The sequence below is a fragment of the Lycorma delicatula genome, chromosome 5 (genome assembly GCF_047948215.1).
Source record: "Lycorma delicatula isolate Av1 chromosome 5, ASM4794821v1, whole genome shotgun sequence".
Taxonomy (NCBI): Eukaryota; Metazoa; Arthropoda; class Insecta; order Hemiptera; family Fulgoridae; genus Lycorma; species Lycorma delicatula.
The window spans coordinates 1562328-1582662 of NC_134459.1; the positions used below are offsets into that span (position 1 = coordinate 1562328).

At 29.8% G+C, this 20335-nt stretch overlaps 1 protein-coding gene across 2 annotated transcripts in view; it reads left to right on the forward strand.

Moving 5' to 3' along the window:
• The window catches only part of LOC142324633 (uncharacterized), a 287954-nt gene that overhangs the window by 236647 nt on the left and 30972 nt on the right, over nt 1–20335 (forward strand). Inside the window, exons 4-5 of one of the 2 annotated variants that reach the window (XM_075365486.1) lie at nt 2478–2591; nt 9282–9764. In XM_075365486.1, coding sequence (XP_075221601.1) covers nt 2478–2591; nt 9282–9292 — 125 coding nt within the window. In that variant the 3' untranslated portion in view covers nt 9293–9764. Of the gene's footprint in view, nt 1–2477; nt 2592–9281; nt 9765–20335 lie in introns of those variants that run through there. The other variant, XM_075365484.1, reaches the window with a different exon arrangement.

Here is a 20335-nt window from a genome sequence, read left to right on the forward strand (position 1 = left end):
TATGGATAAATGCCCTATCTTTCACTTTACTTTTGTCTGCCGTTTTATTTGTTTGTATAAAAATTGATATCTTACAATCGGATTGACTAATAATGCGTGGAATTATATATTTTTAATTCGATTAGTGAAGGAAATGAAAACTTGTCCGAAACTGTCAATCGCATAATTTTTCAGATGTACAATTTCAGCCACATTTCAGTTGTTTATTAACCGATTTGGACAAATGAAGTGAAAAAAAAATATATGTGTGCTTAAGACCGCACGGCCCGAATTGAAAACTTGTATGCGATCGCAATCGTTTCGAATTAATATATGTAGCATATAATGTTTAATTCAATAGCCACTTTAACCTTTGACCCCTAGAACCAATTTGAACACGTGTTTTCCACGATTATCCCGTGTTTGAAGTTAAATTTTCACGCTGAAAGAGTGGATTTACTGCAAAATACGTAGTAAAGGTTTGAGATGCCCCCAAAATTACAACAAAAAAAAACAAAGAAATTGGCTATTGAACCTCCACATCTCTTTTCATGGGTTTGAAAAACCCATTTCGCGAGCGAAATTCGCCCCCACAAAATTGCAAGACCAAAATATTTCATGTAAAGTGCTTTTTTAACAATAAACAGCAATCTTTACCGATAATATTTTCAAGGTAAATGATTTTTTAACGCATATAAATTAGGTGTTGAAAATCTTCACATATGTTCCAAATTCAATAAAAAAATATTATAATATGTTACACTTACACTGAATTTAACAATTTTTTTTTTTTATTATGAGTGATAGAGAGGGAGAATTATTTTCAATCACCGGCAGTTTTTTCTCCCACCTCCCGTATTCTTCTACTACATATTATACTATACTCAAAAATGTGTATACATATATTCTCCCTCTATGCCTTTTTCTCTTTCATATACATATGCTTAGCCTCTTGCATTACGTTACAAATTTTGATTACGAGTACGAGTCTGCGATTTTTTTCCCATTTTCCCATGTAATTTGTATGTACAAAAAATTCTGACACAACACGCCTAAAGAAGTTTTCACAACAAAAATGAACCTACCATGTTGATTACAATAACAGACTTAAAAGTTTATCTAATAAAACGTAATTCGATAAAACTTTACGGAGTTGTTAATGATTAAATGCTGCACTGAAGAATTTTCAAACTGTAACAAAATTCCAGATATATTTTATAGATGTGTACATGTATTCCAAATTTCATCTAAATATCTTATTCCTTTCTTATGATATACATTTTTATTAAAAAAATATAAGTTGTAGAGGTCGAAGCGAGATATGCCATTTGTCTCCATGAACTTGTTATGTTTATTCTCTTAACCTTACTTAATTCATTTTAAGTTTGGTCAACAGCTACCCGAACACCCTGGTGTGTCACCCTATTAACTTATTCTAAAGTATCTTAATTTTTTTAAACGCATAACTGCAGAACTTTACTTAATTTTGTGTAAAATTGGCATTAATCAGTACAATGTGTATTCCGGTGATAATAAAAGAAAGAATCTAGGATATTCTAACTAAATTAAAATGCATTATTCACTGTACAACTCAAGTACGTTATCAAATATTTTAAACCGTAATACCGTTTCAATAAATAGTACTCGAGGAATAATTTTTTAATGTTCATGAAAATGTTAGTGATTCTTTATTTTTAAATAATTTTACAAGCTAAAAAAGTGAATAACTTCTCAAGCTAAAATATTGTTACATTACGATTAAGCGTTTGATTTACCTGAATTAATAGAATTTAATGTCTTTAGTAAAATTTAATTGTAGTAAAAGTTAGATAAGTGTGACGTCATCGATGTTTAGATGTAATTTACTCTAATGAAAGGAAAATACGTTTGTACCACAATGATAATAATGTGCTGTTTAATATCGAATAATTCCACGGAAACATCGGCAAACTGGGCCGTTATAATGAAATAAAATATATTTTAGTTAATATTATGGTATTGTAAATTTATAATTGTTATGTTAAAAAAAAATTATCTTGTAGAAATTTATATGTAAAGGGCTTAAAGATTCTTCTGAAATACAATTTTTATTATTTAGCAAAGTAGTTTGAATTTTCTTTCGGATTTATTATTAAATATATGTAAAATTTAATTTTAATAATAGAGGTATGATTTCAATAGATATGACTTAACATTCTCAGTGGGAATATCTTGAAAAAGACATGAAACTAGCGGAGCCTATTACAAACTGACATGTGTTGTTCAGTGTGGAAGTATTGCAAATGAAATACATTTTAGATGGATATTATACTTAATATTTAATCTGCAGTGATAGTTATTATGAGTAAGAAAATCGGTAGTATGAAGAAATAATTTACAGATAATAATTAATGTTTCTTCTTATTATAAAACTATTTAAATTTTATTGATAATTTTTATTTGCAAATATATGTTTTATAGATTTTATTAATAACAATTTTTTTATTTTGTTTTTTTAGTTCCACCAAGAAAATTAACTCTTCTGGAATCAAATGGTGGTAGTCTCCAGCGTAAAGTTGTCGGACCTGTAACAGAAGGATCCGGTTTGCAATTGACGTGCATTGCTATTGGAGGTTAGAAAAGTTATTTTATTTTAAGGTTATTTTTATATTATTAAAATAATCAATACAAAGTGTACTCGAATTTGTTTGAAGAAATACTATTATGGTGAATAATATTTAATCTTATTTTTTAAAATTATTATAATTAAATTGTTATAATTTTGTATTATTACTTGGAATAATAATATATAACAAAATGGATTTCCCAGTAAACAGTCGTTAAGTTTTCTTATCTTTTTACTTTGGAATCGGTTATTGCAGAAACCTTTATTTTTTGATTCGGTAAATACAGTACATTTTAAGCTTGTCTGGTTTTAATGACTGTATACATTAGTTGAACAGTCATTACGATTTCACTCTTTAGAATTACTTTTACTTAAACTACAACAATTTTATTGAATAGAATGATAAACTGTATTCTGTGTAGGATAAATGAGATTTTAACGATCCGATTCAAAATATCTATAATAATCAGTATTTCTTTATTTTATAATCGGTATTTATTAAAATCAATTTTTATTTATTTAATAAATAATTTATTTCTCTAATAACATTAAATATTGTAAGGAATTTTTTGTCTCTATTTATTTTTTACTTCCTTGTACGAAGTAAAGGACGTAAAAGATCGCGAAAAATTTCGGTTTTCAGAATTCAACGGAGAATCCATTTTGACTACCCTGAATCCATTTTGACTAGTTTCGGCGTGACGTCTATATGTACGTACGTATTTATCTCGCATAACTCAAAAACGATTAACCGTAGATTGTTGAAATTTTGTATTTAGAACTGTTGTTATATCTAATTGTGTATCTCCCCTTTTTATTACAATCGAGTGAACCAAAAGTGTCCAAAAATTTAAAAAAAAATTGGATTTTAGCCTTTTTCTTAAGTGCAGTAATAAGTCGTCATTGAAAGCTTTTTAACGATGTATCATCATAAGTGGTACTTATATTCATTAGTTCCAGAGTTATAGCCAGATTAAATTTTAATTAATGAAATATTGGGATCTTATAAGGAGAAGGGATCATACATGGGAATCGGTTCGAATCAGACTATATCCCTTTTTTAACTGTTTTTTTTTTTTTTTTTTTTTTTTTTTTTTTTTTTTTTTTTTTTTTTTATTTATTTAAATATATTAATTTATATTATTAACCTATATAAATTATTAACCTCTGATTGTAAAAAAAAAACATTTTTACGATATTAATAATTCAACTACAAAAAAAATCATAAAAAAATATCAGAAGTTACTAATGAAATAGAGTTTTATATACCTTTCATTAAAAAAGAAACTTGTATATATGTAATTGGTGTACAAGAAAATCATGTGGTGTCCACATCAGATTTTTTTTAAATAATCGATAAATGAATTCTTTATCTTCAGATGTATAAATGATATCGCTTGTTGTAGTATATTTAAGGCATAAAAAACTATAGTAACAAGATATCGACCTCGAAATACTAGCGATTCTCGAAATATCACAGATATTTTTTAAATACAATACCAAAATTAAATAAGAAAAGTCAAGAGGTAATTTATTACTTGTCAGTTGCATTCTTAATTTAGCCGAGTATATATTAGTAGTAGTATAATAATTTAGCCGAGTATACGAAACTCGATAGAATTCGGTTATATTTATCACAAGTGACATATTCATTATATTCATCACAAATAATGGGTTTACATCCTTTGTCGCTTACATGATTTCCACGTATCACAGCCAGAACATTAGGAAATAAATTTTATAGCATTTAATCATCTATGAATAATTTAATTATTATAGTATCGGTTTCTGTTGTATACTTCCATACACAGTTTTTGTACAGTTAAAATTGATTGATTGATTTGTAGCCGACAAATCCTATTTCTTTAATCCTTAATTCGATCACTAGGCAATAAATTTTGGCATATGGGTTGTTGTTACTTAGCTAAATGAAAAACAGGAAAAACTGATTTCTTGAAGCCTTAAAATTAATGAAATTCGTCTGCGGTATTGAAATATCGATAGAAAAATTCCTGATACTCTCCAGATTATCGGTTGGGTTTACGGTTGACAATACGACTATAAAAAAATGGCTATTGCGAAACCAAAAGGAAGCCAAAGTCTAATATGGACTGTAGGGTATAATAAATAATTCATTATTGTAACGGATGATTCATATAAAACCGATTCCCTTTATATATTAACTGTAGCAATAACGGTATTAATTGAATTTTAAATCCACAGTATCTTTGAACGTTCAGCGCTAATGTTCTCTGAAACATTAGACTGAAAATGTTCTGCGTCCATCTTAAGACCCAGCTAAGCACGTCGTTCTGTGTCCTGGAACATTTCCTTATCGATACCGTTAATTATGCGAGTAGTAATCTGTTTCAAATCAATAAAGCCCGAGAGCGGATGAAGTCTACTTTTGCCTTCAAATAACCCTCAAAGAAACAAATCTGACTTTTTAAATCGAGTGATCTCGACGGCCACAAGTTCCTGAAGATGATGTCATCATCAAAGAAATGTGACGAATGGATATGAGCTCCATTCTGTTGAAAGTAACGTTGATGTAGTTAAATTTCATCCAGTCATTCAACGAATTCAATAAAAATGTTACAGTATTCCAGGTGTTTACAGCTATTTTAAAAGTATTGGACCGACTCTACTGTGCTGACACTATTCCGACTTTCAATCGATCCATAGGCGGATGTTATGGGGCCAGTTGTAGTCGCGTTTTTGTTTTTGCTTCATCTAAATTTCACATAACTGTTAGTATTTGCAACCAAGATCGCTTGGAATCGGTAAAACTACTTCGTACTTGTAACCTCATCAGGTTCCAAAAATTCATGAAAAGCCATCATTTTAAACGCTCTTAGCTAAGTCTTCTTCGCAGCTCCTTGACTCTAGCAGTAGGAGAGTCCGCTCTCGTACGGTAAATGCCTTAATGACTTACCAGGGAATCACAGGAATCTCACCTGTACATTTGCGGTTATCTCCAGCAGTTTAGACGAACGATATTTCCCAGTCGTTTCCAATTTAAAATCTATCGTCAGTATTCCTGTCTGATCTAACTAAATTCTATTTGTTACGCTCTTTGCATCGCTACTATCGAATTAATTATCCTGTAAAGTTTCACGATAAAATAAAAATTGCTCTTAAGTGTATTGCGACTGGAATCATAATGATACAACGTATCGAATCAATAACATCAGATGTAGCACGGTTATAAACAATAAAGAGTAAAAGATGATACGTACGCCATCTCGCGTTACATAAATGAAATAGCAGAGAATGAACAGTTCTTCCGATTTAAAAAAAACACGTTAGGTATGAAACATTCTGTATAATATTATGCAGATTTTCACGTAGGCAACTCAGAACTTTCCAAGCATTTTTTTTCTAGAATGTATAAATATTTTTTTTTTTTTAAATAAACTTATTTTTATTGTCAGTTCTTTGTTTACTCTTTGAAAGAGACAATTTCTTCTCTCATAATGTACTGATTTAGGAGGCGTTTACTGATATAGCAGACTTAGCTGGTATTTTCATTATGAGTTTATGTTTTAACGATACATACGAAATAACAAAAATTATTTTCAGGTCCTTTACTACGGTATCCAAAAATTGTGTTTTGTCAAAATTTTAAACTCGTTAATATCGATATTGTTACGTTTAGGGTTAAAATAATAATAGTAAGTAAAATTTTAATTCGTTATAAACAAGTAACCGATTAAAAAATAAATTAGTAAATGAGTAAACAGAAAAAAATAAAACTAAATGTTAAATTAAAATTATTTTTTTTGATTGGATAAATAAAATCTTCCTTTTTTCTTCTTCTTCCTTTTTTATTTTCCAACTGAAAAAAAAAATTCGAATTCTCCTCGTATAGTTTGCCTGGTTTTAAAGAAATAAAATAGGTTAAAATGTTTCGCTTCTATAAAATTAATTTTTCGTCGATTTCAACTTCACTAAGAATTCGACTTGCAGTATTCACAATCTGAAAAAAAAAATCATCTGAGAATAGTAATATTAAATATTATTTTGATCTGACTAAATCCTATTACAAATTGGTGAGGGTAAAAATATTGTTTTATCGTATTTTAAACCTACAAATTTAATAGAACGAGCACATTATTTTTTTATATGGGAAACACTTTTGAAAAGGATAATGCTGTTTGAAAGTTTAAAAAATTTTCTACGAATAGAAAAAAAAGTTGCAAATTTTATCCTCCCATGACAGTAACATTTTTTTCAGAAATCGAAGAAAAAATATTATACATTACTTACAGAATGACAGTTCAACAGGAAACTTTAGCCGACTCCAATACAACTTCTTATCGTCCTAAAATCTTCGGCATAATTCTGGTTATTCAGTTGCCATCCTAAATATTGAATCGCAAAATAAATTCATTGAAAAAGTATGTCTCGATACAATTATTTTTAAATAAAAAATATCTTTAAAAATGTTGAACGTGTATGTATATATATTAATTATTTATAATTAACAAACCACGAGATATACACATACACAAAATAAGATTGGGCTTACCTTTAAGTCTTTCTTTCTTTTCCCTGTTTAGCCTCCGGTAACTACCGTTTAGATAATACTTCAGAGGATGAATGAGGATGATATGTATGAGTGTGAATGAAGTGTAGTGTTGTACATTCTCAGTTCGACCGTACCTGAGATGTGTGGTTAATTGAAACCCGACCGCCAAAGAACACCGGTATCCACGATCTAGTATTCAAATCCGTGTAAAAATAACTGACTTTACTAGGACTAAAACGATGGAACTCTCGACTTCCAAATCAGCTGATCTGGGAAGACGCCTTCACCACTAGACCGACCCGGTGGGTTTACCTTCAAGTCTAGTGTTAAAAATCCTACCTCGATCGATAAGGATTTCAAGAAAGTTCAATCTTACTTTATATATATCAGGAAATTAACTACTTCCAAATAAAGATCGGTTAAATTTATGAAATAATGTTTTATTTTTATGGTATAAAAAAGACTTATATGAATAACGGTAATTGCACTGTATAAATTATATTCCCGTCTAAACATTAACTGAACACTGCAGTTGCACGCACACTTATCGGCAGCTCGACTTGAAGCAGACTGAGTTGCACTGTTCAATCCCCACTACAAGTTCACGCGTTCCCAGCTATATGTATATTCTACAACAATATATATATATATATATATATATATATATATATATACATAATAGCAGACCCGGTAATGCTTCGTTACTGCTAGATTTGAGTATACATATAGATTAAATGAACACAATTGGAAGTTTGATAAAACATTAACAAAAGTATAACGATCTTCACAAAGTTTAACATTTCCCTTTCTCCCCTTTCCCTTTCCTTTTTAACAGTTTCCTTTCCCCATCTCCCCATTTTCTTTCATTTTTACCATATTTCCTTACTTTTCCCCCTTTCCCTCTTTCCTTCCCCCATTTAGCTTTACCTTATTTCCTTTTCCCCTTACTTTTCCCTATTTCCCCTTTTACTTTTTTCTCCTTTCCCATTTCCATTTACTTTTCCGATTTTTCCTTCTTTCCCTTTTTCCGATCTTTCCCTTTCTCCCTTTTTCCCCACGCGTAAATCGGGCTAGTAGTTTTTTAGTCTATAGCGGACACATATATTGGAAACATTGAAATGGAATCGCAAAATACTTAGTATAACGTGTGTTGCTTTTACGTCCAACAGATAGCGTTGTTTAAAAAAAAAATGTAAAACAGGTAAAAAAAACATGTTTTTACCTGTCACAGGTGTGACATCTTAGGTATATAAGTAGTAGGTATATAAAAACACGCGCGTGTTTGAATGCAACGTTATGTCGATGTTTCAAAGCAATTGATTAAGAACTTTCGAAGATTTAAGATTTTGAAAAAAAACGAACATTTACATTTTTATTTTTACTGATAATGGGTTAATAAATTACGGGAACATTTAACTTTTCCAAAGTTAAACTGTTTAAAAAGAAATTTAGCAAACGGTCTAACCTTAAAACGATTTACTTTTCGATATGAGACCACTATATCCTAAGTACCCGGAGAGCCCCCATTGGGGGCAACTGAACAATTTTTATTGAAATATTAGGGATGAGACAAATCAGTTTAAAGGGATAATTTAAAAAAAATTGTTTCATAACAATGTGTGAAATATTACAATCCTCATCAATCTGGCGGCCACTTAATATCTTTCATACCTAGTTTCAAAAAAGGTTTATAGTGGCTCTTAAATAATTTCTCTGTAGTGAAAGAGAAAAAAAAAATTAAATTTCCTTATCTCAAGACGATCTATTTTCCTGTATGAGACCGTGGGGTATATTTTTTCCAGAATTTCTAAAAAGAATTTGACAACGAAGTTGAATTAGTTTCCTGTTAGGTTATCTATTCTTATAATAATGGAAAAATACAGGAAAAAGTTCCTGTATGGAGTATAAGTTCATGTCCTTCCCATATAATTTTTTTAACGCTTTTGATAATTATTAATTCTTAGAAGTAAGTTACAGCTAGTTTACTGTTACTAAATTTATCTGTATACAAAGGGAAATAATTAATAGTTTATGATATTTTCATTTTGTAGCTTGACTTTAAAAACATTTAATTTTTTATTGTGATTCAAATAGAAGTTTTATTTTTTAAAAATCAGTATTATGTACAGAAGTAGTTTAAAGTAATTTTTTTTTTTTGTGTAATAGGGTTTACATAAGAATTGGCGTGATCTACAAAAGGAATTTCAGTTATTACCTATGGTAACTGACACAATACCAAAAATTAAACGTAAAACTCAGCTGGAAAAAGAATTGAAAGAACTTGAAAAAGATATTGAAATAGTCGAAAGAAATCAGTTAATATATGTAAATGAAAATAGAAAACTGAATCAATATTGTAATGATTATAATTGGGATGGTGATGTACAGAAGGAAATGAATAAAAAATTTGTGCAGTGTTCTTGTAGGAAACAATCTGTGTGATTTGCATCTTTATTATTGAATAATTATAAAAATTTGTTTAACAATGATTAATTAATGTCGTGTGTATTTTGATGTACAACTTTTAATGCCACTCTGCAATAACTAGATGGCAGTGTTAGCATTGTGTTGTTCTAAGCACTCTGTCTTTTTTTAATTGTACTGATTGTATTTTTAATTATTTATAATAAATGTGAAATTCTATTTTAATTAATTTTCACTTTTTTTTTATAAAAATTGTATGCTACAATTTTGTATATTGTTTTGAAAACTTTTTATCTACATTTTACTTTATCCCAAATTAGTGCAAAAAAAAAAGTAATTTTATTTTCAAAAATAAGATTGAATCAGTGTGATTTCACTATAGTTTGTCATACATAAAAAGAAACTGCCTTTACAATAAGAGGAACTTATCGCCGTTTCATTATGGTCTTGCTCTACATGCATTATTAATAGAAAGGATATTTGTTCCTGGTTCGTGTAAAGGATTAAGTAATTGTTGTTATCTACTAATAAGTAGTCATTGAAAAAATATTAACACATTAAGGAACAGAAGAAAACTGTTCTAATGATAGAAAAAAGTTAAAAACATATAAACAAATACATATGTAGAAAATCGCTCATGAGTTTGGAGTAGGACAGAGCATTGTTTGTGATTAAAAAAGAAGAGAACTGAAAAAGTGGTATTCTATAAATTGTTTGTATTCTGAAATACAAATACAAAAAAGGGGTTTTATAAAAAGTTAGTGAAGCATTATTTATGTGGCTGGTACAGAAAAGGACCTCTCTCTTTTTCTGTTTAGCATCTGGAATCATCATAAGGTATTACTTCAGAGGATGATATGTATGAATGTAAATGAAATGGTGTAGTCATATACAAATTAGTCACCGGGTTGGTCTAGTGGTGAACGCGTCTTCCCAAATCAGCTGATTTGGAAGTCGAGAGTTCCAGCATTCAAGTCCTAGTAAAGCCAGTTATTTTTACACGGATTTGAATACTAGATCGTGGATACCGGTGTTCTTTGGTGGTTGGGTTTCAATTAACCACACATCTCAGAAATGGTCGAACTGAGAATGTACAAGACTACACTTCATTCACACTCATACACATCATCCTCATTCATACTCTGAAGTATTATCTAAACGGTAGTTACCGGAGGCTAAACAGGAAAAAGAAAGTCATATACAAATTCAAGGTCAACCATTCCTGAGATGAGTGGTTAAATGAAACCCAACCACCAAAGAACACCGGTATCCACTATATAGTACTCAAATCTATATAAAAGTAACTGGCTTTACTAAGATTTGAACCTTACAAATCTCAAATTTAAAATCGGGTGATTTGCGATGATGAGTTCACCACTAGGCCAACCCAGTAGGTTGCAGAAAAGAGCCTGATTTGTATTAATTACTTTAAGAAAAAACATTCTATTTTTATGAAGAACTCTCTATTTTATGATAATGGTGAGAATAATTAAGTAAATTAGCATTAACTATTTAATTCTATAGTTGCCTGTAGTATGCCTGCACACAGTTTTTTCAGTTGTAAGAGATATTACATTACATAATTTTATTTTATTTCTGTGTAGTATATAATAAAATTGTTTTTCATAAACTTGCGATGAATGTAAAAATATACAGCAGTTACTTCAATAAAACCTATGTTATCCAAATTATTGTCACTCAATTAATTTGGATAACTACTATAATGGTAAAAGTATTGGTAATAACCAAATTTCCATGAATCTATGCATTTTCAGGATCATTAATAAAAAAATTGTGCTCAAAAATGTTTTGATTGATTTCTGCTTCCTTTTTTTTGTAATTGATCAACTTAGAATGTACTGTCAAGATGACAGTCCATTTATACAAAATACAATTATAAATGTACTTTTAAAAAAATTACTAAAATTGTGTTTGGGTATAAGGCAGTACGTGTTAGAAAGAGAGATACAATATTTTGTAACATCAGAAATAAGGTTTTGGTAGAGTTAGAGTATTGAACCAAGGAACTTTGTATGTTTTCAAATGTACATTTGAATAATTTAAATTAAGTAAATTATTTCTTTAAACAGATCTTCATGTCTAAATTTAATTGTTTGTTAATTGTTTTTACATTGCTTTTTTTATTATTATTTTTGGTAAATAATTTTTTATTTATTTTACTGTTAATAAATAAAGCGTATGGATCTTGGAAAAAACATTGCAAGTTTTAAGTTTACTACAAGCAATATTAACAAATGAAAATATTAATATCAAAACAGTACTCATAGTGTGTCCTCTGTCAGTAGTACATAATTGGTATGGTGAATTTGAAAAATAGTTAAAAGGCATTGGATCTGGTGAAGACCTTGAAGTTTATCGTTTAGCCAAGTATGCGATTTCATTATTTAAAAATTGTTTTTTTTTTTTAATTTATTGTTTGATATGTATAAGTGTAGTATACAGTTTTATGTACTGTTAGAAAATAATTTGGCTGGCTAGAAGGTATAGTGAAGCATGCTAGGTTATAAATCAGCAAAGGTATTGTTTTGTATATTATCTTTATATCATTATGTCAAATAATATTGAAAATTAAGGAAAAAAAAGAGGAGATGCTCTAATATAAATAGTCTATAAAAAACACAAATTATTAGAATATTTATTTCATTTATAAATTGTCTTTTAATTTAGAATCCCAATAAATGTTTTTTTTTTTTTTTTTTTGGAAATCAATTTATTTCTGATTCAATTTTATTAATGCATGTTCTAAATATTGGAACCTACACTAATGTCTACTTATTATTTATACTGAACATATTAAATTTAGATAAACAATGACAGTTGAAATGTAATGTACATTGGAACATAACAGAGAATAAAATTTTGCACAAAGCAACAGGTGCTGCCAACTTTTCCTCTACTACTAACATTCCAAAACTTGTTCATCCATGTCCCCTCTTTTTCTGTCAGTTGCCATTGTTATGGAGTCGAGTATGCATGCCTGCTATGTCAGTTCTCTAAAACAAAGTTCAGTGATTGAATATTTAACAATAGAAAAGCGTATACTAGTGATGTTCATCATCGTCTGAAAGCTGTTTATGGTGATAAAACTGTTGATCGAAGTACTATGAGTAGACAGGCAATAAAATTTTGTCCATTAGAAGCGAGTAAACAGAAACAGTGGGCAGTCGGTTTCTTTGATTGATAAGAAGCATTAAAAATCGATTCAAAATGACCATTCCATCACACAATGACTCATCATCATCCAGATAGGCATAACAAAAGAAGGAGTTGGATACGTTATTTCATAATTGGTTACCGTAAAATCTGTTCATGGTGGGTACCATGCAAATTTAGAAAAAGAACAATGAAATGACTGTTGTGACTTAACCTGTAACAACTCCATCTGGGATATAATCAAAGAAAAAACCTCTCATTTGTGGCTATGTTGAAGAGCTGAAAACTGCTGTTAAACTGTTTATATGACTTTGATCATTCAAAATCTTAAACATTGAATAGATTGTCTTAACATATTTGGCGACTGACAAAGCTGTGTGCAAACAATGAAGGAGCATATTCAGATGGAATGAATGTAAGTTTTATGTGTAAAAATATTTAATGAAAATTTGTGTTTATTTCTTTATTTGGAAACGGGCTTGTTGCTATAGTGTAATATGAAAAATTACTTCCTGAGTGACAACAAATCAAATGTAACAGTTTAATCTTAATTTCTAATATATAGCACAGAAAATTGTTTGGTATTTTTTTATTATTACTTTATTGTCTGTTGTTTACAAATAATTTTAAGATGTGGGAAGTTTTATAGTATGTGTAAGAAAATATAATCATGAAATAAGCTTTTTATTTCCCTGGGTTTATTAACAATTTTGTGTTTGTACAAGATATAGTTTCTCTATAAAAAAAATCTAGCAAGACAAACATTAGTTTTTATTAAAACTTAGTAGAACATTTTTTTTTTTAAAGTTACACTAAGTAATGACAATTTTTTGAAATTTTAAATACAGATGACAAAAAAAACAGGAACTTTTGAAAAATTTTTTAAATATATTTATTGGCAGAAACCTAACCATTATAATAAAAAGTATAATATTTATAAAAATATCAACTTATCAAGATAACATAATATCAGTTTTTGAAAATTACATCAGGTAGATTTTCAAAAACTGATATTAGGTATCTTGATAAATTTTTACATACTTTAGCAAAATCTTTCTGCTCAGTGTCTCTCACTTCATCATATAATAACGATTTTCAAAGGTACAAGATAGATAGAAGTATTATCGTTAAATATTGGTTATTCAGTTGGTGAATTAAACACCCCATTCATATTTAAGGAATTGTTATACGCACTTGCCATGCTTTCACACCTTCCTAATTCGTCACTACAACATTTTTAAAATATTTACAATGGTTTATTCTCCGAACAAGTATACCCGCCCGGCTGGTCAGAAGCATTTATTATACCAGTACTAAAACCTGGTAAAGACAAACCAACCCGTCAAGCTACCGCCCTATTTCTTTAACAAGCGTTTTGTGTAAAATAATGGCGAGAATGGTAAACCGCAGGCTTACATGGTACTTGGAGAGATATGGCTATCTATCTCCAGAACAGTGTGGTTTCCGACAAGGACGATCTTCCATTGACACTAAATGGTCAATGGAAACAGCCATACAAAACGCTTTCTTAAACCCCGAGCACCTCGTCGTCGCTATCTTCTTTGATATAAAAAAGGCGTACGACACGGCCTGGCGACGTGGTATTCTTAACATCCTCAAAGAATGGGGAATCAAGGGCAATATGCTTGCTTTTATCCGTGGATTCTTAAATCACTGAACGTTTCATGTTCGTGTGGACGATTCGCTCTCAAGTAGTGTCATCTTGGAGACTGAAGTCCCTCAAGGTGGTGTATTAATTTTCTGTAGCCATAAACAGTATTACCAATTGTGAGCAGGCTCCTGTCTCATGTTCTCTATTTGTTGATGATTTTGCTATTTACATTGCGAGCCGTTCTACACCCACAGCAGAGAGACTACTACAGAACACTACATCTCACCTTGAAATTTGGTCCAGGATTACTGGTTTCACATTTTCATCCAACAAAACAAAATGTGTAGTCTTTTCTCGGCTACGAAACCCTTCTATTCCGCAAGTTTTTCTGAACGGAGAGCTTATCTCCTTACGTCAAGTTTTTAGGTTTATTTTTTGATAGCCGTCTTACTTGGGTCAGACATATAAAAGAATTAAAAATAAAATGTTCCAAACTTTTAGATATGATGCGAGTCCTTAGTAACACCAATTGCGGAGCCGATTGGTTATGTATGATATGTTTTTACTATTCCTTTGTTCGTTCCCGTTTAGATTATGGTTGTGTCGCCTACTCTTCAGCTCGTCAATCCGTGCTTAAAATGCTGGACGGTGAACATCATGCTTTCCTTCGGCTTGCCACAGGCGCGTTTAGGTCAAGCCCCTGTCACAAGCTTACTTGCAGACTGTGGTGAACCATCACTTTGGGATAGACGAGACCAGCTTTTATTATATTATTTTGCTCGCCTCAGCGGACAGTCGAATCACCCAGCTTTTGACCCAGTTCTTAAGAATGATAGTTTGAGGAAATATGAATACCGTATGTTGTACTGCGCCTGTGGGTGTCCGTACACGGCGTCTGCTGCAGCGTATGAATGTTAGCACTCCCTCGTTCTTTCCATCATGTCCGTGCTCGAATCCCCCGTGGAGAATAAACCATGTAAATTTTACGTTTGATCTTACAACAACGTATGATAAACTATCAACGTCACCTATTGTTTTCCAGCAGATGTTTCAGTTTCTCCTCACCAAGTTGAACCCAGACGTGGTGGTATACACTGATGGGTCGAAACATGACGGTAATGTTGGTTGTGCTTTTGTTTTCAATGAACAGACTTATATGTTTGGTCTACTCAGTGTTACGAGTGATAACTTCTTGTTACCAAATCTATTTTGTCTCAAAACAGCAATGATCAGCAGAGAAACTATCTACATACAATAAAAAAGAATTGTCAATTTTTTTTAAATTAATTTGTGAAGAGTAAGAATGAATGTAAAAAATATATAAATTGATAAAATTGAGGTACTACTACTTTATTTTAGGAAATTTGTAAAAGTTAATAATAAAAAATACAATAAATAACAGGTGTTATGAAACGAAAAATATTCAATTTCTATATTTTTATTATTATTTTTATTTATTTTTTCAACTTAATTATTTTTTATTCAATATAACAGAATGTGGTTAAACTGTATACTTTTATTTAAAAAAAAGTTACACTGTTTTGAATTTCATAGAAATTGCGTATGCTGTAGATGTTTTCAGAGCTGTTTAACAGCTTCCTACAATATTACTGAATTAAATAAAACATGTTTTTTTTTTGGGGGGGTGAAAAGCACTTTTGCGTTATCATCACCTAAGTCAAAATAATAAGAAGAAGCTTCTTCTTAGGTATTAAAATACTTGTAAAGTATTTCTTGTTTTCTCACCAGAGAAAACAATATGTGTAATCTTTTCTCATCTACAAGACCATTTCACTCCACAAGTCCTGCTCAGTGGAGAGCCAACTGCTATCTCTACTGATGTTAAATTTCTAGGGTTACTTTTTGACAGTTGCCTTACATGGACCAAACAGATGTTTAATATTTATTATGAAGAGATAAGCATTAAAAGGCATATAAACTTTCTGGTTTTAGCACTGTTTTATGTTGTCTTAATTTTGCATTTCTAGGTAATTGTTTTTTTGTTGTAAATGTTTTCAGTTAATATATAGGCTTTATTTACTTTTATTATTCTTTCTTCTATAGCTTTCATTTCTAGTCTATTTTCTTCTAATGTTCCACCTAGGTATCTGAATTGATTGACTTTTCTGTTTTTGTTTTCATAAGTTTAGGGTGTGGTTTTATAAATAGTCATACATATTGTATTTTAATAGAAATTTGTAGACCTGTTCTGATGATTATCTTATTTAATATTTCTATTTCTGAATTGATTCTAGATCTCTGATAGTAATACAGATCATTTGTGAAAGTTAACCGTTTATTTCTAAATTTTGTTTTTTGGTATCTTAAGCAGATTTGTTGAAGTTTTTATTTCCCATCTTTTTACAGTTGAATAGAATAGGGAATTTTATTTTGTGTATTTATCCTTTGTTTTATTTTTAATTACTTACTTAATACTTGAATGATAGTATCTGCTTGACAATTGAGTTACCTCCATCTAATGACGCCTTTTCATTTATCATAAATGATCCTTGAGTACTTGAACATTTTTTTGAACAAGTAATAATGTAGTAGTTATATCTATTCATAATTTACTGATGAGTTACTTTTCAACCTTAATATTTATATTAGATTAATGAATTATTTGTTACAAAAATGTTTACCAAAAACATGTTACTTTGCTAATTGTACTAAAACGTATAAATTTTCATGTTTTCGCGTAAATATTTCAAATTATTTTATAAACTTTTAATTTCATCCTTTGACAGAATGCAATCTAACAAACTATTGTTGAGCAAATTCTCAACTTTTTTATCTCAGTTTTATTTATGTTCTTTTGCGATTATGATTTTTTTCTGTCAATTTTGGATACAATAAACGAGAATTTGAGCAAATACAAATAATGTATGTTCAGAAATGACTATATTTTAAGTAGGTGCATATGAGATGTTTTTCTTTTGATTGTCGTATGAAGTACAGTATAAAAATAAACATAATTCGGTAGTTATCCCGAGATTTGATTTTGACCTGAATAAGTTATATTGTGTCAACCATTGTTTAATTTAAATTTACAATATCAGCAGTATTTCACACTGCTAAATGTTTAATAGCACGGTTACAATTGACGTTTATAAAAAAATAATGAATAGTAGTACTTTTGTTTAATCACGGATATTAAACACAATCTGCTTATCAAATACTGCATCGATAAGATCAATGGACCCAAATGAGGTACGAAATTTCATCTTGTCATCTTTAATACTTAACTGCAAGGACTATCCGACGATTATTTTTAGCCGACGGCGGTTTATTAAACCGCAATTGTATAAATAGAAATTATGTGATCTAATACTACAGAGTTAGTTTGTTTTGTTTCGTCTTTCATTTCAGATTTCCCCTATCGGTTAAGAAAGGTTAGGGTCACTTGAAGAGTAGGCCGATTTGAGCTAAACTTGAATTTTATATTTAATACGTAAATAAATAAGTGTAGCACGTAATGAGATGTCAATCAGTGTGTGTTTTATTTTGAATTATTGTTTAATTGTTTGTTAGGTCGCTTCAAATTTCATCACTAGATTTTATCCAACTAGGTCAGTAAACTGTCTTAACCTAGCATTATTTAAATGTTCCGTACTATTTCTTGGTTTTAAGCCATTGTTACTAAATTAAATTAATATTCCTTCTATAACCCAATTTATAATTATTGTTAATTATATGATTTGCAATTATAATCTTTCATCCTTAAATCTTTGAAATATATTTGTATGCAGTAACAGAATATTTTATTTTACTGCGCGATTTTAAGCGAATTCAATCTTAAATTATCTTATATCTTATTTGTTATATGTTATGTGACATAATTTGTATTAATAGTTTTGGTCCAAATTTGTTGTAATTTAGGTTAGCAATAAGATTACCACATTGTTAATCGTTGATGAAAATCTGTTCTTTGTTTTAGGGGAAAAATGTTTTTAAAAAAAACATTTAATTAGATCCTTTATTTGTAATTAATTTCAACCAGAATCATACAATTTCTCATGTTTGTCATATGTTTTCACAATTCCTCAAGGACCAATAAAAATGTTTAAAAGAAAAATATTAAACATAATTTTGATTATTTATTGGTTAAACTGTTGTTTACATGTAAATTTTAAATTGAAGTTGTAATGCGTAAATTGTTTTTTCATAAAAAAATAGTGAACAATTACGGATAGTAATTTAATTTAATACAGACAGGTCTTATTATAGAAAAATGTTTAGATTTGTTTTAATTAGTTAAAAAATGTTATAGAGAAATTAATAAGCAGTATAAAATATTTAAAAGTTAAGATTATATATAATTCTTGGTCATAGACAACCTTCAGTGACTTGTAGGCTGCCTTGTATTACAACTAATTATGAGATTGGTTAAATACAATAGCGTTTCCTAATCCTACAAGAGAAAATGCTTTTCATGAAGCTAGGAAATATTCTGTTCAGTGGATGCAATTTACATGTGAACTGCATACTAATAAAAAAAAAAAAATTGATTTGATAATACATAGAATAATCTCATGTTATTAATCTTGCTTCCAGATTGTCGATTATAAATATGACTGTTCTTATTACATTTTAATACTATACATAGCTTACATTATTATCTGATTTATTTATTTAACATTTTTCTATTGAAAATCAAAGATAATAATCAAAAATTTTGTTTTCTAATCAAATATAATAAAGCTTAGCCATTTTGTGCATTTGTAGTACAATAAACTGACAACCTTTGTTCATTACAATAAACACTGTTTTTACCCAACCACTGTCATAATCAGCAGTTATAAAAGACCTACATTGTCTCTGAATAATTGCCTACGACAAAAAATTATACTTATCATTTATGCAAGAATTATACAGTACTGATCAGTAATTTCTCCTAAATTTTTTATATTGTCAGTCAGTTTCTCTTCAAAAGAGAAACTGACAAATTTTTGTCAGCCAGTGTTTTTAATCAAATAGAACATTTCAACAGTTTTTTTTTTGTAATATATCTGTATTAAATTAAATTAGTAAACTAAAAATTGTATATTATTTTTTTAAATGAAAACAATAAACAATTTACTAATTAAAATTTGAATTTAAAATGTAAACAGCAGTTTACATCTTTTGATGCCCTTGTGTTTGACTACACATTAAATGGATCTACACTAAGGCATAAATCAAAAATCAGTGACTTCGGGACCACTCTATAGTACAATCTGAACCCTGAGGATCTATTAATAACAGGACTGCTCAAGCTCTGGGTCTTCTTATTAGAATGTCCAGGAGAGATCTGAGTGTTGAAGAGTGGTGTTGAGAGTGGTTTATGTTGCTCATGTTAGACCAGTTCTGTTGTTTGGGAGTGATGTTTGGTCGTCTTGTCAGCTTGGACCCATCCGGCCTCTCCAGAGCATTCATGGCAGATTTTTGCATGTTGTTGGGTTTGGCTTTGAATACTGGTCCATACCACTAGGTGCCATGGGGGAGATCCTGGGGTTGGAGCCATTGCTGATGAGGCAGTAGTTGCACGATATGATTCTCCGTAGAGCTTATCAGCAAGGTGGACTGTCCTAAACTGCTTAATATCAGAATTCCATGTCGGACTAGTTCATCACATCTGTTCAGCATTGTGTGTGTTCTAGTTATGAGCTGCAAACTACTATTCCACGACTTCACAGACTGTGTAACTCGGTCTGTCTGCTCCATGATTTCTTTTGTGGTAGTGGCTATCAGCTGAAAAGAACATTTAAATTTTTGCAGTGTATTACTATGCCCTGTTTTCTTTGTGGATTTGTTTATTTACAACTAATTTATTGTTACTGATTGCATCTTATGTATGTTTTGCTTTTGCTTATCTTATTATTTATTTTTGCATTCAAGTCAATCGATTATCATGTCTTTCCGTTGATAAATAAATAAACAGTTTAACTGTCAATAATGCTCAGAGGTAGGTATAAATAATATCCAATTTTTCTTTTAAACTGGTTTATTGGTGCTCGAGGTATTGTAGAAA